The following is a 27,947-nucleotide window of genomic DNA, read 5'->3' as shown; positions in this document are numbered from 1 at the left end:
CCCCTCCTCCGCCTCCACCCCCCCTTCCTTGCTCCGCTACGACCCGCCCCGCTTCCCCTCCCCCACTCTGCAGGCAAATCGCTGCTGGAAAGAGGCGGGGGCCGAAGCGGCGGGCTCGTGTGGAGACTTGAGGTGGGATTGACGGGCGGCCTGGCCAATGAAACGCAGGCTGATGGCGCGGCTGTGGCGGGAACCGGCCAATGGGCGGGCGGGCTGGGGGCGGAGGCCCAGGTTCCAAACGCTCCGCGGCGCCATGGGCTGAAAACTCAACCGAGATGGAATCTCCCAGTCTGAACCGGTTTCAACCGGTTCCGAGTTTGAGGCACTAGGAGGAGGGGGAGAAGCGGCTGCAGCGGCCGCGGCAGGAGCAGCGGGAGCTACAGCATCAGCAAGAGCAACAGTAGCTACAGCCCCGGCGGCGGTGCCTGTTCCAGTCTTTGCTGCTGCAGTCCGTGCAACCACCCAGAGGGGGAGGGGGGAGCCACCAGTCGCTGAGAAGCAGGAGAAGGGGGGAAAGTTTAGGCGAGCCCGGGTGGGGGGGCCCAGCGCCGGAGCCGCGTGAGAGAGGGAGCCGTGTTTTGGTCGGGGGGAGTCGGACTGCAACTGGCAGCGGAGCGTCCCCCGGCCTTGTGGACTCTCTGCCCCCTACTCCTGCCGCTTCTGCTGCCGCCTGTGGCTGGAGGGTCCCCCTGGGGCTGAATCTTTGGGACTTGACCCCTTTCCCCTCCCCCTTCCCTCACTCCCCAGCCAGGCGGGAGCATTTATTCCACGGATTAATTCCCCTTCCTTTTTTTGCGGGGGGAGGGCGGGTGGGTGTGTGTCGTGGGGGTGTCCCTGAAATAGTAAATATTGTTGAGCTTTTTTTTTTTTTTGGCCCTTATCTCCGTTGTTGTTGTTTTTTTTTAATTTCCCTTTTTAAGGTGGGGAAAACTGTGAAACCCACCTTGATTTCCTCCCCTCTCCCCCCTCCCCACCTTCCCTCGCCCTAATCCCCCCGGCAAGGAAAGAAGCAGCAGTTGGTTCAATCTCTGGGTAAGTCGGCTGCGGCTCCGGGGCCGAGGGGCGGGCGGCGGCCGGGCGGGTGGAGGCCGGCGTGGGGCGCGGCGGCGGCGGCGGCGGCGGCGGCGGGAGGCGAGCCCGGGAGGCGGCGGCGGGCCCACGGCGGAGCCCGCGATTGAATGGAGCCGCTTCTGCCGCTGGGGGATGGAGGCGGGGAGGCGGCCGCGGGAGGGTAGCGCTTGCTGGGCTCTCGGCGTGTGCGGGTGGCGGTGGAGGAAGGCGAGGAGCGTGATAGTGAAGCGGGGCCGGTGTGGGGGCGGCAGGGCTTCCCCAGCCCGGGGGGCTGGGGAGAAGTTGGGGTGATTTCAGGAACATCTCTGTAAATTATTAGGAGTGGAAGTTTCCAGAAATATTTAGTGCAGCAGCATTGAAACGTCCGCCTGCATCACGTGGCCCCTCGGTGGAGAGCTTGGGATCGGGGGAGGGAGGGGCTGCCGAGTCCCTCCTCCTCCTCCTGCAAGGAAACTCGAAATCTTTTCTGATTTTTTTTTTTTTTTTTAAGCGGGGTGGGAGGCAGAGTAGGATTAGAAGTAGGAAAGGTTAGTGGATTGTTGAGGGTTCTGGAAGTGGGGTTCCGTGCTGTAGTTGGGGGGAGGGGGCCTGAGAGTGGGGCGATCGAATGGTTTCCTGCTGGCAGCGTGCGGCGGAGGATGCCCTGGTTCTGCTCCGCTCGCCCGTCTCCGAGCTTGGGGTGCGGCGGGGAGGGCTGTAGTAGAGGCGGCTTACGGTGTGCCCGGCCCGGGGCGCCTCGGCTCAGGCGGAGGCCACGCTGCCCGGGGACGCGGCGGCCGACTGGGGCGCGGGGTGGGCGGGGAGAGCGCGCGCCCCGGGTGCCGCGGCGGGGAGCGCGGCGAGGGCGGGTCTCCGCGGGGTGCGCGGCTGCTGAATGGGGCCGCGGCGGCCCGCTCGGCCCGGGAGCGCCGGGGGTGGGTGTCTGAGCTAGTCCTTGGCGATCCCGAAGCGGCGGTCGCGGTCCGGATGGGGGCTGGCGGCCCCGCCGCGGGAGGATGCGGCCCCGCGCTCCCCGTGAGGGGGTCTCCGGGTGCAGCTCCCGAGGAGGCGACGCGGCCGCGGCCTCGCTCCCCCGCGGCGCCCGTTGGCGGCCGGCCCGCCCGGGTGTCTCCGCGTGTGGGACGCTGCTGGTAGTGGAAAGAATGTTTTGGAAGCTGCTTGATTTTGGGGGGGGGGGGGGGCGGACTCCGTGTGCTTGGCATGGACCAGAACGCCGCCATTTCTGCGCGGTTCAAGAATAGGCAGGTCATTCGGAAGGTAGCCTGGTTCTACGGCCGGCGCCCGCCGGAGTTGGCGCAGGCGCTGCCCGGAACCTGAGTGTTCGCAAGAATTGAGCTCGGAGAACTCTGTAAGGACAACGTACTTGAGCACGGGACTTTTTATAGTCAAATGGTTCTTTTTGTTTGGGTTGCTAGATTGCGAGAGGACGACATAGGAGGAAAGTTTGTTCTGTCCAATCTTTTAACCAAAAATTGAAAACTTAGGCCACGTACGTCTTGGTGCTTTGTGGGCACCTGTTTTTCAGCCTCAATTTTAAGACTGTTCTGATCCTTTAAAATTTTGTGGTGTTTGGTGGGAGGGAATGTACACGTTTGTTGGAATATACTTCCATTTTCATATTCATATTTAAAGACTTCTTAATGCACGTCTGATATTGTTAAAAACAGTAATAACTGCTATGTAATTTTTGGAGATCTCAGTTTTTGCTGTCAGTAACGGGTTGAAAGATTTCAGAGGAATGAGTCTTTGAACTCTTAGTTTTTCAATTTTTCCGTTATCCCTAACCTGACTCATTTCTTTACTTCTGATTTTTTTTTTTTGATAATTGGCATTAAGGAAAGCATTGGAGTTAAAATTGAAATTGCTGCCATTGTTATGAACATTTTTAAACTGCTCTCAAGTAGCCAAGAAATAACGTCTTTTTTCGTACCAAACATAATGTAATCAAATCCCACCCATTTCCTGATCCTGGAAGGTTCTTAAGAGGGGGGAGAAGTGGTGGTGACCAGCTGACCTTGTTGGGGCTAATAACTACAGTCAACCAGGGATTCTTAACCTGAGGTTTCATGCATGGCTTTCAAGGTGTCCTGGATTTTCTGTAATTGTGTATACAAAATTGTGAGTTTTAAAAAATTTTGGCAGGAGCTATCGTGTTTTTCAGATTGTAAGGCATCTTGACCCAAAAAGATTAAGGAGTACTGAATTAGCCAGTCAGACTCAAGTGGCATTGGCTTTGAAGAAAAAGCAAAGGAAAGATTTTTTTTTTATAATGCTGGGCAACAAAATTGTGAATATGTGCCAGCATCTTGGATTAGAATCCTCTTAAAAGGATAACATTGCATATGAACTGGTAGGCTTTAGTCAGTACATTATGTGAGATAAAGAAGCTCACTTTTCTGTTATCCTAGAATTTTTTATTTGGAAAATAATTAGCAAACTTTTTATAGGTTTTTTAACCTTCCCAATGAATACCTGGAAATCTAAAACATTTTTTTGACATATTACCATAGTTTTTCTAGAATGTGTTCAGGGAATTTTAATCTCCAAATTCATTGAGGGTTGGAAGAAACAAATAGATGGTTTGAATATGAAAGTTTTAAGTTTTGCTAATCATTGGTGTGTACAAAAAGATTTGGATACCACATTTAACTTTCAGCATCTTCATGTTTTTTCAGCATATCTTAAAAATTAAGGTAGCGTACAGCAAAGGAAGCTTTTAATGAAATAGAAGATTCTACCTAGGAAGAGGGAGAGATCCACTTAAACTTATCTGTATTTAAAAATTTGAGAGTGAGACTTTGAACTGTGTCAATTATTAGAGCCATAAATTCCTAATGATAGTTTCATTAAAACAGGTTAGGGGTAATTTTATTTAAATATTAGTAGGGTTTTAAAATAGACCTTAGGAAAATTAAATGGACCTTAACAACTAAAGCATTTATGGAATAGCTATCTTCAGCATTTAGTCGCTTTTACTGTTCTTTAGGTAGTGTCTAAAATATTATAATACTTCTAGGAACATGGTTGAAGTAAAATAACTTGTAGAAAATTTCTGACTGATAATAACAAAATTTCATAGGCATCTTAAATTTTTTTCTTTATTTACAGTAATCTATGCCAGCAATTATGACAATGTTAGCAGACCATGCAGCTCGTCAGCTGCTCGATTTCAGCCAAAAACTGGATATCAACCTTCTAGACAATGTGGTGAATTGCTTATACCATGGAGAAGGAGCCCAGGTAAAGTAGCTGAGCAAAACTTTATAACATTATTGCAATGTAACGCAGTTATTCGGTTTCAAATATGATTTTAAATTATCACCTTTTAAAAAAATTTTCTGTAGTTTGTATTAAATTGGAGCTATATATTAACCGATGAGAAGCAAGTCTGGAGAAATTGTGTTATATGTGTTGTATTTTGACATGGTTAGAAGGAGATGTTTTGGAATATTCTGTCTTTAAGAAACCTTTCTTTACTGTATTAAATGTTTTACAGATACTAAAGGTTGTATATCTTTTATGTATGTAATATATTTGGAATTCAAGGATTCTTATATTTTTGAAACATTTTAATTACAGAAGTACTTTACAGATAAAACTTGTTTTAAAGGTCCAACAATATCTAACATCTTAAATTATTTGAATTTAAGACCTGCAAAACGGTATATTAATGTAGGCAGTTATCATACACATAACCGATATTTGATCAGTTTAGGGTTTTATTTTTTTAAAACACCTGGCTGAATGATAGACAAGCGTGTTGGTGTTTTTAGTTTGTTACAAGAAGCTAGACAAACTTGAATCTTCACTCTATAGAGTTAATCACATGAAGAGTTTTAAATCAGTAAAATTTTCTGTTGTTGGATTTAAAAGTCTTTTAAGGTGATGTGACAAATACCAGTATAATTTTTTTTTGCCAAATGTTGTATTCCTAGTAGATGATGTTTGGTTAGTAGTACGTATGAAGTTACTTATATCTTTAAGGTATGAGTTTATATTTGCATAGCACGTGACTGCTATCATACTTTTTAGAAACCTGAAAGGTAGAAATTGCATCTTATATAGATAGTCCAAAAAGTACGATGTGTGAATACTAGCATATGCATAAATATTTCCGTCCCTTTCTGAAATCCAACATTATTGGTTTTACTGTAATATAATAAAGAGAAAACTTAAAAGGGAGCCATAAAAGTTGTATAAGTGGTAAAAATACTCTGCACTTTTTCTAAGATTGGTCCAGTTTTATAACTGCTAGGGGCTTTTGGTCTGTGTTCTTGTCTCCAAAAAGCCTTCCTGAGAAGTTATTCCATAAAGTATTGTGTTTGTACAACTACATATACCATGTAGTTGTTTCTTTGTGCTATACATGCAACATGGAACTTTAAGCTTCATTTCACTCTAACATGTATGTATAGAAAAGCAGCTGCTTTTGGAAGAAAGTATGGAAATAAAGTTTGGCTCAACTTTGAATATATTGGAAGCACAGGTCTTGTAGACATTAGGAAGATGGGCATGTAATTTTGTCACATAGCTGCTACTGCTGTTTAAATATTTTTTTTTTTTTAACATGGCTTACAGCATATCTAAAAGTTCGATTAAATGAAGAGACTTGTTAGGCTTATAACTAAGAAGTAGCAGTAGTTTTTATCATGGAGAATATATTGGTGGGGGAGTACCTGGCTGGCTCACTTGGAAGAGCATGCAACTCTTGATCCCACAAATGTGAGTTCAAGCCTAACGTTGGGTGTAGATTACAAAAAAACAAAAACAAAACAACTTTAAAAAATATATATTGGTGATGTTGCTTTTAGTGATATTTCACACTATTGAGATTTAATGATTTATTTAAAATTTGATTTTTAAATGAAATGTAGACTTGGAAAAGTGTTCTCTATTAAGGCAAAATAAACTTTCCCAAAAGTAAGAATTTTATGCCTAGTTGTATTATGACAAATTACTTGCATAAAGATAGGCGCAAATTGATATTTATTATAGTTATAGATAGGAAGAAACAGTCTTAGAGCTTGAAGTTAGCTAAGACTCTTTTTTCTAAAAGGGTGTCTTTACATTTCTAGTTCACTGTGTTTATCATATGCCCCCTCTTTAGGGGGCTTGTGAATAAAAAGAAAAAAGCTGTAGTGGAAAACATGTTTTTAGTGATAGATGTCTTAATTTTATTCCAGTAAATTTTCTAGTCCTTGCTCCAGAGTTTCAGCTACAAAGTTATCTACCTCACAGGAGTGGAAGATGGTAGGGTTTGTAAAAGCACCTGTTATGGTGCCTGATACTTAGAAGGCATTCTGTTTAAAGGGTACTTTAGGAAGTATAAGGAAGATGTAGCGTATGTCTTGTAAACTCATTGTTTTAAAATATGGTATGGTTTTTAATTTTTTTTCCAGTCTCTTAAAATATGTGCTAAATATGGCAACTGTAGAAATTACACTAATTAAATATTAAAACTCCTAGAAATATAGTTTTTTTTTTTAATGGAGTACATAATTTTGGAGAGGAAAAATTAGAATGGTGCCTTTTAATCTGTACCCAGAGCTTGTGTCCAAATGGGCAATATAGAAGGATATTTAACACTGTAACATTAGGACTACCTTCTCTTATAAGTATTTTTCTATTTTTAGCCAAGTTGGGCAGTCAGGAGAAAAAATAATATGGAAGAGTTGAGTGTTTTCTCCGATACTGTGTTAAGTGACTTGAACTCTTAATCTATTGCTTAGCAACTAAAATACTTTCACTGTTGAGTAAGTAACACAGGGAGATACCAAATTTTCTCCTTTAGTTTCCTTTTGTGTCTTTTTCGACCTCTCCAGGAGTTTTAAGTTAATAAAAAATTATGTAAGGATAGTGAGGTTAGGACAAAATAAAGACGCTAAGATGCAAGTAACTAGAATTGACTTTAAAAAGTAAAAGGACAACTAAAAAAGACATGATTTATGCAGAGTTTTAATGAATGGTAATAGTGTGGCAAGTATTGACTTACGTGTACAATGGTCATCATTTCAAAAGCTCTGAAAGAGTATCTTGACCAAGTAACTTTTACTAGGTATAGATCTTTGATATACCTCACGCTCTTGATCGTTTTATTTTATGTGCAAGACTATAACTAGTGAAAAATTGATAGATCTGGCTAGATATTCTCCCAGAGAATCAAAACATGGCTGAAGAGTGCTTTGCCCCTACATAACTGTTCTTTCTGTTTTTTGTCATTATATAGCATAATTATAATTCCTTTTTTTTAAATAATTCCTTAATTAAAACTATCAGTCCCTTAAATTCAAATCAAAATACATATATTTTAAGAGCTTATACTTTAGCTCTAACCTATACTTTTAGGTTGGAACCCAGGCAACTGGTTTTTCTTCCAACTTACATGTTGGTTCTTGCCAAGGTACAGAACTGCTACTTAAATTAGTGGATATATATTTCCAGTTTTCTTCTATATTTTATTTTATTTTAACTTCCAGTTTTATTCTAAACAAGAAGCATTGTACATCGCTAGTTGGTTGATGGGGGAAATTACTCTGATACCTAAGGAAAATAATTCTTAACATCAAAACCAATTTTTTTTTTTTTTTGTAAGTTGGAATAAAAGTTAAGTTAAAGGCCATTATGAGGTATCTGCCAGAGATGGTTTGAATTGGAATGCTTTCCCCCTTTTTGATGCTTACTTTATAACCCATAGAATTAACCCTTGGTCAAGTTGAATCAGTCTAACAAAGGTAACTGACAAATTTTTAAATTCTCAAACTTTGCTTATGTGTGATAGAAATAGGTAAAAAGGTAATTAGGATCCAGTTGAGCTACAAAACTGCCTTTAAAGATGAGAAGATTAAGCTGTTTCTTACTGAAAACAATAGAATTAACAGCCTTTGGTAAAATGTGTTCATAACATTAAAAAAACTATAATGGTTAAAATGAAGAAACGAGATACATAGTGTCCATGTGGCTAGATCTCCCAAACTTAATTGTTATACCTTACAATAAAGCTAAGGGAAAGTGTCAAATGAGAAGAGCACATTGTAGTATCCTGTAAGCAAAACCCCTTCCTCTCCCCAGGCTCCTTGCTCAGTGCAGAGTCTGCTTGAGATTATCTCTCTCTGCCCATCTCCTTGCTCTCACTCTTCCGAGTGCATGCTTTCTCTGGAAGATCTTTTAAAATTTTTTTAAAGATTTTATTTGTTCATGAGAGACATACAGAGAGAGGCAGAAACGTAGGCAGAGGGAGAAGCAGGCTCCATGCAGGGAGCCCCATGTGGGACCCAATCTTGGGACTACCGGATCACTCCCTGAGCCAAAGGCAGACGCTCAACCGCTGAGCTACCCAGGCGTCCCTCTAAAATGAATAAGATCTTTAAGATAGAACAAAGTTTTCAAAATAAGTTAGGAGTTGGTGTGAAATTTAGAAGACTCAGAATGGGGAAAGAGGGTGTATTTACAATACATTTAAGAGACTTCTGGGGCACCTGCGTGGCTCAGTTGGGTAAGTATCTGCCTTCAGCTCAGGTCATGGTCCCAGCCAAGGCCCTAGGATAGAGCCCCACAGAGCCCCACCTCAGGTTCTGCTCCACGGGGAGCCTGCTTCTTTCTCTCCCTTTCCCTCTCCCTCTGCCTGCCGCTTCCCCTGCTTGTGCTCTCTCGCTGTCTCTCTGTGTCAAATTGATAAAATATATTTTTTTAAGATTTTATTTATTCATAGAGACAGAGAGGGGCAGAGATACAGGTAGAAGGAGAAGCAGGCTCCATACTGGAAGCCCGATGTGGGACTCTATCCCAGGTCTCCAGGATCACACCCCAGGCTGCAGGCGGCGCTAAACCGCTGCGCCACTGGGGCTGCCCGATAAAATCTTTAAAAAGGAAAAAAAAAAGACTTTTTAAGGGGTTTCAGAGCCTTGTTTTTTATATCTATGGGTATTTGAGGTTTGTGGCTTTACTTAGTCCTGGTTTTTATCAGTCTTCTCATGAAATAGATTTTTATAGGTAAAGTTTGTTTGAGATATCTTGGTAACTTCTAAGGCAAGGGATACCATTATATAATTATCTAAGTATATGTGAATTTTTATATGTTGCCTTCAGTTGATTGTAAGTGCTGAGACTCCTTTACATTAGAGAAGTCTTTGTTAACATCAGTTGAATTTAAGTGACATTTTGAGAATACCAAATAGATGGCAAAAAAAAAAAAAACTTTTAAAGGGATACGTGTTCCGATAATGGATACGTTTATTTCTATATGGAATAATTATTTCTTGAGTATTTCAGAAAGTTAATATATAATCACAGCCCTATTTAGGATTTGTGTCTTGTTCAATACCATTTTAATGATTAAAAAGAAAAAGTGAGCTTAAAATTATTTTTATATAACATTTTAGCAAAGAATGGCTCAAGAAGTACTGACACATTTAAAGGAGCATCCTGATGCATGGACAAGAGTCGACACAATTTTGGAATTTTCACAGAATATGAACACGAAAGTAAGCAAGTGGTGGTTTTAAAATCCATTATTTCTTCTTTTCTTCCAGTCAAAAACTTTGAGGAAGGTATCTCATTTTTAGTATTAGCATTTGTTATCTGAAATTATTTAATATTGTTAACTTATTTCAAAATTTATTCTTACATAGAATTAATTCTTGCAAATAGTCCTAAGAATTATGAATGAAGTTTTGTAATTGGGACTAGTATGCAAGGTGGCTTTTTTGGTGGTTTTTTTTTTTGTTTTTGTTTTTTTGTTTTTATAATGTATACAGATCTAAGTAGCATAAATTCTGAATGTTATTCAGAGATGAAACATAACATCAAAGGAATTATTTTGGGCAAGTAATCAATATAATACAGGCTAGGCACCTCCAACACCAAGTGGTGTGGGCAGCATAAAACCCTGCTCCATGGTACCAATGCTTTTAATGGGACAGCACTCAGTTTTTATTTGCAATTGAAGAATGTTATAATTTGGGTCCTTTTTTCCTAGTTTGAACAGAAGGGTTGATCAAAATGTGTTTTGACTGTTTTAGGCTTGATGATTCACACTTCTCTTTAAACTGCCTTAAAGTAATAAAATACCATGCATGGCATTCTGTTTAATACACACAAGGTTTCCACTTGGTATACATTGTGTTAAAACAGAAAATAGCCATTTTCACATCTGTTTCTGAAATCAGACTGTATTAATTAACAGTTTTAAAATATTAATTAGTTTTGGCATCTTGTAAATTTTAGGGCAAAAATACAGTCCAGAACTTCCTCAAAGTGCTAACCTTAAGTAACATAATAGTGTTTGCCTGTTTGCTTGCCTGGTAAATTTTGCTTTTTATACTGACAGACATTACTAATGTTTAAGTTGATTTATCAACAGTATTTTTAAAAACTCAAATTTGTCTTGTGAAAAATGAGATGATTAGAGGAACAGAAAGAAAGCAACAGGTAAAGAATTCTTCAATTTACATAAATTACAAATGATTTGGTGCTAAATTTATGCACTATGACATTTGGCTTTTATGCAATCATTTTTTTTTCTTTAAAGATGTTAACACTACCTGATATTAATCATAATGTTCCATTATGTTGATTGCTTGTAATAGGAAGAAAAGGGGTGTCTTCCTGTGCAACTGACACAGCTAGGCTTTGACGGCAGGCCTCCACAAGGTCTACCCTTTTGATTCCCTTTAACTGAATTCTGTTCATCAATTGTTTTTGTTTCATGGGCGGTGGGAGGGGAAAGGGGAATTCAATGCATAAAAATAAGTATTTCTAAGGGCTCAGTAGAAATTTCTACCATAGGGATCATTTCATGCATTTATTTTTTCATTTAGTCTTTGCTGTTATCTGTCCCTCATCTTCATAACTCAGCAGTGGATTTCTCAAGTCCTGAGATGTAAAGCAGAAATGTAATTCATTCTTTATAGTGGTGTTTGGATTATTTGTGGATATTTCCAGAGTAGACATTTATCATTGGTCCTCAGATTTAGCTAGCACCTAAGGATTTTTTTTTTTAAACAAAATACTCTTTCAAAAAATGTGAATTCTCTTCATATGTAGTCTTAATATCTAGGTGAGGTTGTGTCAGGTTGCGGTTTAGGATATTTTGAAGGTGATCTTTGTATTCCTTTGACTTATGGAAAGTTTTTTTTTTTTTTTTTTAATGGAAAGCTTTTATTGGGTTTACTGCCTTAGCTGGTATGGCAGAAAGGAAAATACGAATTGTATCTTCAGCAAGCTTATGATACATACCTTTTTACAGTTGGAGAAAGGACTAAAGGTTAGTAAATAGGTAATTTAGGTAACAAAGTATCAAACATAAAGGAAGCAGGGTAGTAGTGTAAGCTGAAAAACACTGGCTAAATAGGGTGAAGTTATCACTGAGGCTCTTGGTTCTTGAAGTGGTATATATATTTTTTATTTTCTTTTGAAGTGGTATATTTATGGTGGATTTTTAGTTTTTTAAAGATCTTTTTAATTGGTGGAGAATTAATGAGGATATATATTCCATGTAGTAAGAAGTGTATTGTTTTGACTCAGTAAAACTAGTGTCATTTCATGTCTATAAAACTTAAAGTTTTTAGAGTAGTGTGTTCTCAGAAGTTAATTTAAAATTTCAGTTAATCAAGAAACCTTTTTTTGCCTATTCTATTTTTCTGAGACTTAGACTTATAAAGGGGTTGTAAACGAACAGGTTAGAAAGTTTCAGTATTTACTGCTGATTATGAAACCCTTTAATGGTATGAAATTTGTAATTTCAGAATTTTGCTTTGGCTTTGTTTTTATTTTGGAAGTCTTTATAAGGAATGTTCTGCAAATGTAGGATTTTAGTGGAAATGGCAAAATTTTTTTTAAGTATAAAATGTTGAAAGAAAACAGCAAAAACGTTTACTATTGAGCACAATGTAGTTCGGGACAGTCTATATTGTGCTTTGGATAAAATGAGCATTCACATGATCCCTTTGGTTGAAATACTAATGCTCCTATTTTATTGTGTGATGACTAACCATTTTAAAGATGAACTCTTATTCTCAGCCAAAACTTGCAATCTGAGGTTCTGTGTCTATATGAATGAGTTTACCTTTCAGGTATTATAGCTCATTCTTCCCTGATTCAATCAATTGAAACATACCACAACAATTTTGTCCCTTTTCTTCCTCCTGTCTATCCACACTAATTGGTCATAGTAATAATTTTGGGTAGTAACTCCTATAGCATTATAAATTATTGTGAACGTTGTTGACTATTTAGAGTGAGTAATCAGCAGGAGGGACAAAATGGCTTGAAAGTGGTATCTGTATTTATTAACTTTCTCATATTTTTAGTTACGACTTTTATATTTAGGAAGGAATACCTGAAAGGTAAATACAGATTGCAACATGCGTTTGTATATTATTTTTGACTGTGCACAAAAGTTTATCTTTAAATTAGTAGAAATAGCAAATGTAAGGGTGGGATTAAAATTTAAAATTAAACCCGTGGGCTGTCTTGCTGCTCCTTAAGTAACACACCAGTGATGTTTGTAAACACTTTCTATAGAAAGTATCTGTGACAATACTTTAATACTTGGCCAAGAGCTTACAACTCCTAGAGGATGGTAGGAAGCTTGAGAGCATCCAAGCTGCTAAATTCTTAGGAGCCTGGTCGTGTTAAAGTACGTGAGCCTATGAGCAGTCATTTATGCTGTGAATTCATATTTGGCTGCTACTTTTCCTTCTACAGATAAGCCCATTTGGCTGCTTAAAGGGCTTTTTATTTGGTTCTTCCTCCTGGTGTGAGCATGTATAAACAGCAGGACGTTAAATAGAGTAGTAAACAATAAAATGAGGAAAATGCATGAAAACTCAGTATATGGGTGAATAGATCCTTGTTTAATATATGTAATTAAACTTGGTAGCATAATGTTTTTGAAACTTTAGATGTAAATGTGTGAATGTCTGTCCATTTGTGAATCCTAAAAGTTGCCAGTATTATAGCAATATATTCACATGTTTCTATTCTCCCATTTTCAGTATTATGGACTACAAATTTTGGAAAATGTGATAAAAACAAGGTGGAAGATTCTTCCAAGGAACCAGTGTGAAGGTAGGAAAATGTTTTAAATAATTGTAAATTCAGAATTTTACTATTTTGACATTTTTATTATAGTTGAATATTGGGTGGGGGTGTTAAATCTTTAATAGTTTATTATGCTCTGATGGAAATTACTGCTTTTAGAGCCTTTGTCATGTGGCAGGGCAGGTTCTATTTATATTTGGGGCAGGGGAGGAAAAAGGTTGTTCTTTGGGAGAGAGAGGAGACCAAAGTGGTCAAACTGTTCACAATAAAAGCTGTGGTGAAACAATATCAATTAGGACTATGACTGAAGTGGATGAAATTTTGTTATATATTCTTATCCGTAGTTTTAAGTTTGCCAAACAGTAATCGATGAGTGATAAGTATCGTAGCACATTAAATAGTACATAAATTTAACAGAGCAAAGGAAAAACAAGGTTTTAAAAATCACAAAACTTGGGGCTCCTGGGTGGATCAGTCTGTTAAGCATCCGACTCTTGATCTCCACTTAGGTCTTGATCTCAGGGTTGTGAGTTCCAGCCCTGAGTTGGGGCGCACAGGGCATGGAGCCTGCTTAAAAACAAAAAAATCACAAAGCTTTACCTTTGGAAATTCTGGGGCTGCTTTAGAAGAAACCAACTTTTAGATCAGGGGAAGAAAAGAAAATGAAGATGTGCTGGTGCCTGTTGTCATAATTAACTTTTACTCTTTGTCTCAACTAGTTTAAGAAACTTAGAACAAGTATAGTGTCTTGGAGTATATTGATGCAGTTACTTACTGTTTTCATATTCTACCTCTATCACCTACTTTATATCACTTGTTTGTTTAATCTCTGAAAAATACATAAATATAAGCCTGGTCTTAAGTGTTACTATGGGTAGCCGTTTTTGTTTTCCTTTTAAGTTTGTATTAAAATAGGTCTCCTTTATTTGACTGTTGGTCTTTAATTCTGTCTTTCACTTGCTTTCTCATGTCATCTTTATGGTGGGAAAGTGACCTGGATTTACTCAGCTAGTCTTTATCTAGAAAGTTGGTATCTTTTTAGCATGTTTAGAGGTAAGACAGTTTTTAATGGCAATATCCTTACTGTACCATAAACCATAGAATAAGAATGACAGTACAGGGGGAAGTAGTGCCTCCAAAAAAGGTTCCTATTTAAATGTTTTATTTTGGGTTGAAACGTTCTAGATGATGATGTGTGACCTCTTAAGGTAATGAGTACAGTTTGGCTGTGTGGCCCAAATAGATCCTCCTTATTTTGCCATTGCTCTTTAGGGATCTTAGGTGCGGCTCTTGTTCCTCGGCTGCTGTTGGTTAAGTCTCTTGTTTCTAAACACCTAGACCCCTGCCTCTTCTCACATAACGATTGTACTAGATGGTCCTGCAATATTTTTTCCGGCTTTAAAAAGGTTTAAAATCATACTGGCTTATCAAGTTCATGGGTTCTATTTGTTACTAACGGTCTCCCTGAGGATTTGACATTTTTAGCTTTCTACACAAATGGGAGTTGTATGTTTTGGTTTTTATCCTAAAGACATAGTAGCTTTCATATTTATGCATAAGATTCAAATGTACACATACTCCACGGTACATAAGACTTTTGAAAAATGTATCACGTTTGAAAAAACTGGAGAGAGGTGGTGGTTATTCTGCCTGACTTAAAAAAGAGTTCTGTTTCACGCCTGTGTTCCTGTTCTGTGTTAGTGAGACACTTCTTTCTCTGCAAACAGTACAGTTGGCCCCTGAACAGCATAGGGGTCGGGGTACCACTACCACCACCACTTCCGTGCAGTTGGAAATCCATATATAACTTCCGACTCTCCAAAATAGAACTACTAAGAGCCTCCTGTTGACTGGAAGCCTCGCCATTGACCGTTGATGAGCACTTGTTTTGTATATGCTATGTATTACATACTATATCCTTATGTAACATAACCTTTCTGGAGAAAAGGATGTTATTGAGAAAATTGAAGAGAATATACATTTACAATACTGTATGTATATTTTAATGCACAGATGAGTGGATCTGTCCACTTAAAGTCTGTGTTGCTCAAACACCTGTATCTATAAAAAAGATTTATCAGAATCACCTTTTCACAAGTGTTTCTCCTCAAGACTAGTAATTAAGCGTGGTATAAACTTTCTAAAAGTACCTGAGTTACTTTACTGCTCATATAATGGTTACCATTGTCAGTGAGGTCATTATATGGAGGAAGAAGTGTGGTATAACTTCTAGGATCTGTAACAGGCTTATTAGAGGAGCATGTAAGGGGCGCCAGGGTGGCTCAGTTGGTTAAGCGTCCAGTTCTTGATACCGGCCGGCTCAGGTCATGGTCCTCAGGGTCTTCTTGTCCCTCTCCCTATGCTCCTCCCCCCTCACTGCGTATATTCTCTCGCTCTCTGTCAAATAAAATCTTTTTAAAAAGGAAGAACATGTTAAATGTCTCCCAGAGAATGTTTGTGAACTTGATTTAGACAACCATAGCCTTGCACGATGTATTAGTAATTTGTATTTTTAAGGTAAAAAATACAGTGCTGTATTAATTTGTAATAATTTTCAACATTGTCAATCCTGAGAGGCTTCTCTAAATCTTAAGATTTTGTATCTCACAAAATACACTCACATTTCTGCATGTTACTTTTCCTTCCTCTTTAAAGTATTGGGAGTAAATTTGTACAACCCACAAAAATAGTGTATATAGTTTTTTGGTCTGTAACTCTTAGAACTGTTGTCTCCGTTTAACTATTCCTTGTCCAACTTGCTTAGCATATATATTTATTTGCTTGGTACATACATTGTGTATCTGCTTTGTAGAAAGCGGTAGTAGGAATTAAGAGTGTAAATATATCCCTATATCAAAGTGGGAAATAATACACGTATGGAGAAAAAAGGTTAAATTAGGTATATATAGTGAGCGCTACTCTTGTTAAAAGAAGGGAATAATGATCATATTGGGCCCTTGAAATGAACTCCTTTATGCAAATGGGAGTGCTAGATGTATTTTAAAGGTAGAATACGGGATCCCTGGGTGGCGCAGCGGTTTGGCGCCTGCCTTTGGCATGATCCTGGAGTCCCGGGATCGAATCCCATGTTGGGCTCCCGGTGCATGGAGCCTGCTTCTCCCTCTGCCTGTGTCTCTGCCTCTCTCTCTCTCTCTCTCTCTGTGACTATCATAAATAAATTAAAAAAAAAAATTTTTTTTTAAATAAAAAAAAAAGGTAGAATAGGTTTGACCAATATCTTAAGTTATTTAAGATAAATAACTTAAATCTTTTCCAATCTAGCGTTCTTTTAATCTACTTTCAGGTTCTTGTCCATAAGTATATGTTAGATTTTCTCCTTTCCTTTTTCTTTTTTCTTCTTTTTTTCTTTTTTCTTCTTTTTTCTTCTTTTTTCTTTTTCTTTTTCTTTTTCTCTTTTTCTTTCTCTTTTTCTTTTTCTTTTTCTCTTTCTCTTTCTCTTTCTCTTTCTTTTTCTTTTTCTTTTTCTTTCAATGGCATTAGCAGTTTTCCCTTTAGTCTAAGGCATTCTGCCAGGAAAATCCCTGACAATTCTAAATTCTAGACTGAGATAGATGTTTATTTCTCTTAGTGTATCCTGTTCTGGTGGATCACGAATGAAATTTCAAAAGGCAGAATACACAACAGATAAAAATTAGCCAAGTAAAAGTGTTTCAGAAACATTAAATTAGGGACGCTTGGATGGCTCAGCGGTTTAGCGCCATTTAGCGCCACCTTCAGCCCAGGGCTTGATCCTGGAGCCCTGGGATGGAGTCCCATGTCGGGCTTCCTGCGGGGAGCCTGCTTCTCCCTCTGCCTGTGTCTCTGCCTCTCTCTATTCGTGTCTCTCATGAATTAATAAATAAAATCTTTTAAAAGATAAAGTTAGATTTTAATTTTTAAGAAGGGAGATAGAGTCTCATAATCTAACGTCTAACAAATTTAGATTTATGTAACAAAATTACTAAATTTCTCTGGTTTTTATTATTTTGCTTTAGGCTAGGAAAGTATTTACATTTGATGTTTTCCCTCCTCACCATAGCATTTTACACACGTGGCTGTCATTCCCCTACCCCCAAATAAATAAGCTTAATGATGTCAGGGATCCAAGAATGTTGATTACATATTCCCCCTCTTTTAAGATTTTATTCAGTTATTTATTTGAGAGAGCAAGCACAAGCAGAGTGTGTGTGGGGGGGGGGGGGGAAGGGCAGAGGGAGAGGAAGAGGCAGGCTCCTGCCAAGGAAAGAGTCCAGTGCGGGGCTGGATCCCAGCACCCTGGAATCATGACCTGACCCAAAGGCAGATGCCCAACTAACTGAGCCACCCAGGTGCCCCTGCTGAATGCATTCTTATGCTTGGTATATAATTACTCCATGAATCATTGCTGTTAGTGTTCCCCAATTTACTTCATTCCTCTACTTCAAGGGCCTAATAAGTTCCCTAATACTTTTGCTCGTGCATATATGTAAATTATATGTTTACATAAAATATCTTTGAAGTTCTGAAGCAAATATTTTCAAGTTATAGGTCAGACTCCATTTTTCACTGGAAAAAATGGAGAATTTTTATTTTAACTAAAATTTTTTTTTTTGCAGTGTAGTTGATTTTTAATGTTTTAGTTTCAGGTGTACAACATAATGCCATGCTCACAAGTGTAGCTACCATTTGTCACCATACAATGCTATTATAATATCATTGTATTTTCTGTGCTGTACTACACTTTTATCATTGTGACTTAGTCATTTTTTACTGGAAACCTGTACATTCCAGTTCCCCTTACCCCTTTTGCCCATCCACCTAAACATCTCTCTAGTAACTACTAGTTTTCTCTGTATTTTTGGGTCTATTTCTGCTTTGTTTTGTTTTTTTATTTTTTTAGATCCCACATATAAGTAAAATGGTATGTTGTCTTTTTACTGTCTCACTTTATTCACTTAGCATTTTATCTTCAAGAACTCATTCTTTTTGTACTATTCTATTGTGTGTATGTGTCCCCACATTTTTTTTTTCCATTCATCTGTCGATGGACACTTTCGGTTGCTTCCGTATCTTGGCTATTGTAAATAATGCTACAGTAAACAATAGGGGTACATAGATCTTTGTGAATTGTTTTCATTTTGAGTAAATACCCAATGGTGGAATAATGGGATCATATGGGATTTATAATTTCTTGAGGAATCTCCACACTTTTCTACAGTGGCTGCACCAGTTTACCTTCCCATCAGGGGTGCAGGAGGATTCCTTTTTCTCCGTATCCTTGCAAACACTCCTTAGTTCTTGTCCATTCTGACAGATGTAAGATGATCTCATTGTGGTTTTGGTTTGCATTTCCCCGGCGATTAGTGATGTTGAGTATCTTTTCATGTGTCTGTTTGCTATTTGTTTTCTTTGGAAAATGTCTATTCAAGTCCTCTGCCCATTTTTAATCAGATTCTTTGGGTTTCATTTTTTGATGTTGAGTTGTGTAAATTTTTTATGGGTTTTTTTGATATCCGTTATTGGATATATCATTGCAAATATCTTTTGCCATTCAATAGGTTATCTTGTTTTGTTGATGTTTTCCTTGGTGTGCAAAAGCCTTTTATTTTGATGTAGTCCCAATAGTTTGTTTTGGCTTTTGTTTCATTTGCCTGAGGAGACATATCTAAAAAACGTTGTTATGTCAAAGTTCAAGAGAATAGTTGCCTGTGTTTTCTAGGAGTTTGAACAGGTTCGAGTCTTATGGTTAGGTTTTTGATCTATCATGAATTTATATTTGTGTATTGTAATAAAGTGGTCCAATTTCTTTCTTCTGGATATAGCTGCCCAGATTTCCCAGCACTATTCATTGAGGAGATTGTGTGTTTCCCCATTGTATATTCTTGCTGCTTTTGTCATAGATAAATTGACCAAATAAGGGCAGCCCCGGTGGCGCAGTGGTTTGGTGCCGCCTGCAGCCTGGGGTGTGATCCTGGAGACCCGGGATCGAGTCCCACGTCGGGCTCCCTCCATGGAGCCTGCTTCTCCCTCTGTCTGTGTCTCTGCCCCTCTCTCTGTGTTTATGAATAAATAAAGAAAATCTTTAAAAAAATTTTTTGACCAAATAAGCATGGGTTTATTTCTGGGCTCTCTTTTGTTCCATTGATCTATGTTGAAGGGGAAATTTTAATACCTGGAATAGAATAATTTCCAAATAGGGACTGGTTGTTAGTCACCGAAGTGATTAAAGGTGTACACTAGGACTGTCAATGATGTTGATTCTGTCTTGGCTGCACATCAGCCTTCATTATCTAGCTAGTCCCTCTCCCTTTTTAAAAATAATTTTTGAACTTCAGGTAGAAAATTTAAATGATAAAGAAGGAGGCAGCCCTTTTGATCGTCCCTGGAAAAAAATTTATTTGTATAAAGGTAGCCTTTTGTTTTGTTTTTTAAACCAAAGGATCATGATTTAATCTGTTAAGATGTATCGCTTATGGTTCATTTCATTTCATGAGACAGATGAGAACTTGTTGATATTGAGAAGAGGAATGGTGAATTTATGAACAGTCCAAAGTAATAAGTCATAATTGAACATTATGAAAGTTTGGGTGCTTAAAGGTAGTTGGGCAGTTAAAGTTTGAGTTATACATGTTCTCTGTTTTCATTTGGAACATTGGTAAACCAAAAATTGATAACCCGTAAGGTTTTACTCAGTGTTTTATTAGTGTGATGTTGTATAAGATACTTTAAACTCTGAATCTTGACTGCCTTGCAACCTTGCTGGGATGTGATAGAAGAGATAGTGTATATAAAGCCTTGTGCACTTCTCAGTGCTAAGTATGAATAAACACAGCATGCATGTTGCCTGTCACTTTCCACAGAAATATCTTCATTCCCCCAAATAACCATGTACTCCTCTCAAATCACCTTGAAATTTCTGCTGTAGCTTCCTAACTGGGGTCCTTAATATCTATGTTTTTGTGTCCCTAATATTCACCATGAAGGATTTAGCATGGTATTTTTGTTTTTTCAAAGGGATTTAATGCAAGGAATTGATGGGTTTGATAAGGCCAAGAGAGGGCCATTGATGTACCACAAGTGTTAGTAAATGCAGGAGGCAGATACTAACCTTAGGGCTGGGGGAACAAAAGGAAAGAAAGGGTTGCCAGAAGCTGGAAGGTGTATAACTGTACAATTTGATTTTTCACCTAAACATGTACCCATGATACCACGACTATAATCAAGTTATTCACCTTTGTGATTGCCTTTGCCTTTTCTTTTACCCTTCCTCCTCCCCAGTCGTTCTGTCATTCATTGGATTAGCTGGAGTAGAATGGCTGGATCATGCAGGAGATGTGTGTTTAACTGCCAAACTACTTTCCAAAATGATTGTATCATTTTACATTCTCACTAGCAGCACAGTTGACCTGTAAACAATGTATAAGGGGTTAGGGGAACTAACCCCCTGGCAATCACAAATCCATGTAAAACTTTTGACTTCCCCAGTATTTAATCACTGATAGTCTACTTTTGACTGGAAGCCTCACCTATAAGAGTTGATGAAGGGACGCCTGGGTTGCACAGTGGTTTGGCACCTGCCTTTAGCCCAGGGTGTGATCTTGGAGACCCGGGATTGAGTCCCACATGGGGCTGCCTGCATGGAGCCTGCTTCTCCCTCTGCCTGTGTCTCTGCCTCTCTATTTCTTATGAATAAATAAATATAATCTTTAAAAAAAAAACAGGTGATGAACACATATTATGTATGTTATATGTGGTTTTTTTTTTTTTTTTTTTTTTAAAGACTATCCATGAGAGACGGCGGGGGGGGGGTGCAGAGACACAGGCAGAGAGAGAGAAGCAGTACTGTAGTAAGATATATCTTAGATAGGTATATTTTAGTGTCTATCTTTCTGTTGATCAGTGTTGGTGTTTTAAATGGATAGATTTTGCAATAAACATTTGGCAGGAGAAAAGAACCTTACTGTCATTCAGAATGGCTTTGATGGAAGAATGTACCAAATAAGTGGATCTGTGCTGTTAAAACCTGTTATTCAAGGGTCAACTGTAATTATTGAATCTTTAATAAAAGTTCTTTAGTGATGAAATATACATGACAGTAATTGCCATTTTAAGTGTATAGTTCATTGTCAAATACATTCACAGTATTGTACAACCATTACCACTATCTCCAAAATTTTTTCGTTATCCCAAATTGAAATTGTACCCATAAAACATTAACTCTCCCATTATACTGTCTCCCCAGTCTCCGTTAACCACTATTAAACACGTTCTATCTCTGTGAATTTGCCTGTTCTAAGTAACTCATGGAGGTGCAGTCTTAACAGTATTGTTTTTGTGTCCAGTTAATATCACTTAGCATATGTTTCCAAGGTTCATCCATGTTGTAGCCTTCAGTAGCATCTGAATTTCATTTTTGTAAATGGCTGAGTATTCCATTGTCTACCATGTTTTGCTTACCGATTTATCTGTAGGTGGACATTTGGGTTTCCACCTTTTGCCTATTACAACGATGCTATAAACTTAAGAAAATTTTAATTTCTGTGTATCTTTTATACTTGTTTGGTATTTGAGGCCATAAGAGTGATGGCTCATTCCTCTTAAAATCACTAAACATGTAGGTGATAAATTACAATTTGGTTCTACCTTATTTGTATAGGCTCTATGTTAAGAATTCCTGCTCCTTGGTTGATTTTAGCTGTTTGTCTCTCATTTTGCTGTTTGTTCTGAAATATTTCATTAAGTAAGGAGTAGGAACCATACTCTGGATTCATCTGGACAAGAAAGTGTGAAGTAAATAGGTATATTATAGTGCCTATCTTTCTGTTGATCAGTATTGATGTTTTATTTTATTTTTATTTTTTAAAGATTTATTTATTCATGAGAGACACAGAGGCAGAGACATAGGCAGAGGAAGAAACAGGCTCCCCATGGGGACCCCGATGTGGGACTTGATCCCGAAACTCCAGGATCATGACCTGAGCCAAAGGCAGATGCTCAGCTGCCAAGCCACCCAGGTGTCCTAGTGTTGGTGTTTTAAATGGATAGATTTTTGCAATAAACATTTGGCAGGAGAAAAGAACCTTACTGTCATTCAGAATGGCTTTGATGGAAGAATGTACCAAATTTGCATTGTTAGAGCTTAAGAGTGTTAAATATTTAAGTTTAATTGGATGGGCCCATGACTCAGTCAGTAGAACAAATAACTCTTAATCTGAGATTTGTTTTTGAGGCCTGCCTTGTAAGTAGATTTTACTTCAGAAAAATAATAAGGGTACCTGGCTGGGTCATTTGGAAGAGCATGTGACTCTTGATCTCAGGGTTGTGGGTTTGAGCCCCACATTGGATGCAGAGATCCCTAAATATGAATAAACTTTAAAAACTTAAAGTAGATTTGGATACTTTTTAAGTATTGCACAAAGGTTGGAACTGGAATGAACTCAGTTTTGTCTGTAGTTTTACTTGACGTTGCATTTTCTCTAGAACATGAAAATCAGCCACTTTGAAAGAGGAATCAGAATCGAATGTGCAACTTTTTTTATTTAATGTATTTTATAATCTGTCTCAGAATGCAATTTTTTTAGTAGGTAGAATCTGGTATTTGTTTCCAGTTACTACTTCATGGCAATCTATCACTGACCAGATAGGATGGTAAGGGTACAACCATATGATTAAAATATTGAAAAATAGGGCTTCTGGGATACCTGGGTGTGGCTCAGTCAGTTATGTGTGAGACTCCATTCACCTCTGGTCATGATTTCAGAGTTGCAGGATCTAGCCCGCGTGGGGCTTTGGGCTGTGTGCTCAACATGCAGTGTACATGTTCCTCTCCCTATATTCCTCCCTGTGCCCCAAATAAATAAATAAAATCTTTCCTTTAAATGTAGGGTTTTTCCTTCCATGGGAATATGGCTCCATCAGGAAGTGTAACATTTTAAAGGGTTTTAGTGAGGAACATTTGGTGGCTCATTCAGTTAGGAATCTAACTCTTGATCTCAGAGTGGTCAGTTTAAGCCCCTCATTGGGCTCCATGCTGGGTGTGGAGCCTAGTTTAAAAACTCAAAAAACTAAACCATTTATAAGGTATTTCTGTGAATCCTTTATGAAAATTAGGTTTGGTAATGCATTTCTTTTACTCTTTCATCAAGTATCACTTTTTAGAAGGTGTTCCTAGGGGATATGATTATTGCCGAGAAAATAATTTGCAAGATGATGGGGCAGCCTGGGTGGCTCAACGGTTTAGCCTCACCTTTATCCCAGGGTGTGATCTTGGAGACTCAGGATCAAGTCCCACCCACATCGGGCTCCCTTCATGGAGCCTGCTTCTCCCTCTGCCGTCTCTGTCTCTCTCTCTCTCTCTGTCTCTCATGAATAAATAAATAAAATCTTAAAAAAAAGACTTGGCAACATGATGGGTAATTTCTAAGGCAGGATGGAGTTTATGTTATTTATTTATATGGATGGGGCTTATTTTAATCAAACCTTTTCAGCTAGCTAAAGTTGACGCTATCCAATTACTAAGTTTATGTTGACTATTTGACATTGCTCTCTTAGTGGGACTGTCAAAGACATTTTTCTTGATCTTGAAAATAGATTATAAAAAGATAAATGCATAAGCTCTGAGATTTGGAAAAATTACATGTTAAAATCGGCCTTCCCATGACGTGTTAGACTTTTTTTTATACTAGTGTATATTAAAGAAATTGTACATGGCTGGTTTAAAAAAATTTTTTTTAAGGGTTTATTTGAGAGAGAGCATGTACACACAAGTTGGGAGAGGGGCAGAAGGAGGACAAGCAGACTCCCTGCTGAGCATGGAGTCCAAAGCAGGGTGCCATCCCATGGCCCTCAGATGTGGCCTGAGCCAAAATCAAGAGTCAGATGCTCAACTGAGCTACCTGCACACTCTATGCTTTTTTAAATAGCTAATAGCATCTTTATTTTTTATACCACTTTTTTATAAAGATTTTATTTATGTATTCATGATAGAGAGAGAGAGGCAGAGACACAAGCGGAGGGAGAAGCAAGCTCTGTGCCAGGAGCCTGACGCGGGACTCGATCCCAAGTCTCCAGGATCGCGCTCTGGGCCAAAGGCAGGCGCCAAACCGCTGAGCCACCCAGGGATCCCCTTATATCACTTTTCAATAAGTTGAAGGTTAATTAAAGCTTTTGAGGTGAGTTTTTGTTCAAATTGAGAACAGGATGAGGAGGCTACATATAAAAGATATTGAGGTGCTTAGGTGGCTCAGTTGCTTAAGTGTCGGACTCTTGATTTCAGCTCCAAGTTATCTCAGGTTTGAGATACTGAACTGCACTGGGCTCCGATCCTGCGTGAGATTCTCTTACCTCCCTCTGTTCCTCCCTGTGTGCTTGGTGGTGCGCGCACATGCGCGCGCACACACTCTCTCTCTCTTTAAACATAGTTAAGTGAGGGGCACCTGACTGGCTCAGTTGGTAGGACATAAGAGTCTTGTTTTTAGTATTGAGTTTGGACTCCCCCCCCCCCCCATGTTCAGTATAGAGATTATATATAAGAAATAACTTTTTAAAAAATGTTAATGAGGGATCCCTGGGTGGGGCAGCGGTTTGGCACCTGCCTTTGGCCCAGGGCACGATCCTGGAGACTTGGGATCGAATCCCACGTCGGGCTCCCAGTGCATGGAGCCTGCTTCTCCCTCTGCCTATGTCTCTGCCTCTCTCTCTCTATGTGTGACTATCATAAATAAATAAAAAAATTTAAAAAAAAATGTTAATGATTTTATGAATCCTTTGAAAAGCTTGATGATTGAGCAACAAGAACATAGTTGAACTTGCAGTGTTTCTGATTAAATAAAAAATTTTTTTAAATCTTTATGTATATGTATGTGTCAAATTTTCTTGATTCCCAAAGAAGAGCTTAGAAAGCTACTGGAAGGAATATCCTAGGGGCGCTTGGGTGGCTCAGTTAAGTATCCAAATTCTTGATTTTGGCTCAGGTCATGATCTCAGGGCCCCCATGCTGGGCACTACACTGGGCGTGGTGCCTGCTTAGGATTCTTTCTCTTGCTTACCCTTTGTCCCTCCATTCTCTCTCCCTCTAAAAAAGAAAAAATATTTCAGCTTCTTCACTTACACTTTTAGAATAGTAGGAAACCGATAAATTCATTTTAATTTTTACAGATTATAATGTTTTAATGACTTCTTTAGGAAGTACATTGTTTTAAGAAATTGATTTGAATGTCACTGTTAAGTCTTAAAAGCTGAGCTTTTCCTGCTGCTTCTACCCATTTGGCTTTTCTTCCTTGATAAGCATGACTCTTGTGTATTTTCTCTTTTTTACTTAAAATGTAAAACTGTTCTTAATTGAGCTGCTCTAATCTTTTTAAATTTTGGGTAATCCATGGGAAAGGATTTGGGAAAGAAGTTAAAGTACTTACTGACCTAAACTTTGTACTAGTAGTAGATTCTAGACAGACATTTTTATGTGCCGTAGTACTTGATCAGAAAAGGTGTTGTTCCAGTGTTCTGAAGGGACTGAAGTACAATCATTGTAGAGTGACATTAAATTAAGATTGTGTATGGTCTGTGGGAAGCTTCCTTTTCTTATTATTTCACTTTTTCCCTGTTTTCATCTTTTACCCTTTGCTCCATCTACAGGAGAACCTCAGAAGCCTCTGAAAAGAGAGGGAGAAGATACTTAATTGATTTAATTGGTAACAGAAGAGTTGACAGATCTCTGTTTGATCCTATTTTCTTGTTCTCTGAGGCTGAGAAAAGCCTCCAAATAAATATCTCAACTAGAGGCAGCAATAGTAGTTTTAGACATTGTCCTCATTCCTAATGACAGATTAAGAAGAAAACTACTAAATCTCTCATGGCTATATGTTTCCCATGTTAAAAGGTTTCAGAGGGATTTCTATTACTGTTTTTTTTTCTTTCTTAGAACTGCCATTTCCTCAATTTTTTAAAGAGGCCTTAGTGATAGTAATTTATATGTAAAGAACAGAAGGGCAAACCATACTAGAATTATGTTTTGGTTAAATATTTTAGATACTATTGATATGTGGGATTGTTTTGTGGGCTATCCTAAATAATTGGTATAATTCAGCTTTTTAAAAAAATTTATAGTTGTCATAATATTAATTTTAGGTATACAGAAGCTTTCTTTTGAAATTTGATTCGGAGATCCTTGGGTGCCTCAGCAATTTGGCACCTGCCTTTGGCCCAGGGCGTGATCCTGGAGTCCTGGGATCGAGTCCCGTATCAGGCTCCCTGCATGGAGCCTGCTTTTCCCTCCTATGTCTGCCTCTGTCTCTGTGCCACTCGTGAATAAATAAATAAAATCTCAAAAATAAAATACATTTGATTTTCCTAATTGTTTCCCTTTTTACTGTCTTACTAAAACTAGCCCTGATTTTGTGTTCACAAAGTCTGTTCATTTGAAATAATTTCAGTTAGAAGTGTTGCCCCAAAAATATAGAATGCACACCTTTTAGCTTATTCTAATATTAACAACTTCTACAAGCATAATAAAATTACCAAGCCGTAAGACAAACATTGGTCAGTACTATTAACTGTGGACATTAATTCAGATTTCACAAGTTTTCTGTCTAATGTCCCTTTTCTGTTTTACTGTTTGGTTAGTTGGGTCATTTTAGTCTCCTAATCTATGACAGTTTTTAATCCTTACTTGATAGGTCTTGGACACTTTTGATGAGTTCTGGTCAGTAAGTTTTGTTGAATGTATTTCAATTTAGGTTTGTCTGCTTTCTCATGATTTTTTTGGCAAGATATCACAACATGTGATGTCTTCAGTCCACCATGACACAGTGCAAATGATACCAGTACATTTAATTATTCATTTATTAACGTTTATTAGCTGGTGGTTCCTGCCGCTTTTCTGTTTACAGAATTAATGTTTTTTTTGTCAGATGATCTTGGGAAGTAATTTGACTACACTGACTGGTATCTTATTTCTTCTGAAAGATTTGGCCATTCTCCTTAGCCGTTCATTGGTGGTTCTCATTTGTAACATTTAGTATTGCGGTTTTTGCCTAGTAGAACTGTTAAAAATGTAAATGACCTAGTTTAAAATTGGATGGTATGTAAAAACCAGTTAAATTTTTGGCACCTAGCAGTTTTTCAAGTGTCTTAAACTATGAATTAAGAATATTGATACTTGACATTACATTTTTCCATTGATTGATAGCCCTCATGTGACATTATTGTACTAATAAAGTTTTTCCATAGTAAAGAAATTATCTTCATAATTAATGGTTTTAAATGTTTAGTTATTTGAAATATATGAAAGGAAATGAGTAGTTTTGCTATAATTCCTATTTGAAGTACAAATGAAAGGGAATAAATTTACTACTTTAACTCAGGATTAAGGTAGTTTTACAATCAAATCAGCATTTTATTGCATTTGTATTATATATATATATACACACACACACACACACACACACACACATATATATACTTATTGGTAAGTTTCTTCGCAAATCCCTTCTCCATGAAAATTTGAATCCAGAGTTCCAGATTTATTGGATCAGGCTTAGGGGACATAGTTCCAGAAAGTCTTAGCTGTATTTTCAGAAATCAGATTGCTCTGAAAGAAGATCATCATAGATCATTTGGTAGCTAATTAAATAAATGTGAGACTAATCTTTATTTTATATAGTAAGTAATATTTATTTAGGGATCCTACTTCTCAAACTCCTCGGGTATGTTAATGTGGGTTTACAGTATAACTTTAAAACTTAGGGGACCAGGGTGCTTGGGTGGCTCAGTTTCAGCATTTGACTCATTAAAGATTTTATCCACTTACAAGAGAAAAGGAGCGTGCGTGAGGAGGAGAGAGAAAGAATCTCAGATTCCCG

General features: G+C 38.3%; 1 protein-coding gene across 5 annotated transcripts in view; it reads left to right on the top strand.

The window, feature by feature from the left end:
- The first annotated feature begins 234 nt into the window (after positions 1 to 234).
- XPO1 (exportin 1) overlaps positions 235 to 27,947 on the top strand; it is a 47,129-nt gene continuing 19,416 nt past the window's right edge. The window contains exons 1-4 of one of the 5 annotated variants that reach the window (XM_025468695.3): positions 235 to 1,032; positions 4,180 to 4,311; positions 9,450 to 9,551; positions 13,065 to 13,137. In XM_025468695.3, the coding sequence (XP_025324480.1) occupies positions 4,186 to 4,311; positions 9,450 to 9,551; positions 13,065 to 13,137 (301 nt within the window). In that variant the 5' untranslated portion in view covers positions 235 to 1,032; positions 4,180 to 4,185. Of the gene's footprint in view, positions 1,033 to 1,378; positions 1,599 to 1,916; positions 1,986 to 2,269; positions 2,420 to 4,179; positions 4,312 to 9,449; positions 9,552 to 10,655; positions 10,720 to 13,064; positions 13,138 to 27,947 lie in introns of those variants that run through there. The other 4 variants (XM_025468715.3, XM_035721674.2, XM_025468705.3 and 1 more) reach the window with 4 other exon arrangements.

The sequence above is a fragment of the Canis lupus genome, chromosome 10 (assembly GCF_003254725.2).
Source record: "Canis lupus dingo isolate Sandy chromosome 10, ASM325472v2, whole genome shotgun sequence".
NCBI lineage: Eukaryota > Metazoa > Chordata > Mammalia > Carnivora > Canidae > Canis > Canis lupus.
Note: the sequence above shows the minus strand (reverse complement) of the source record. Positions and strands in the feature narration are given on the sequence as shown.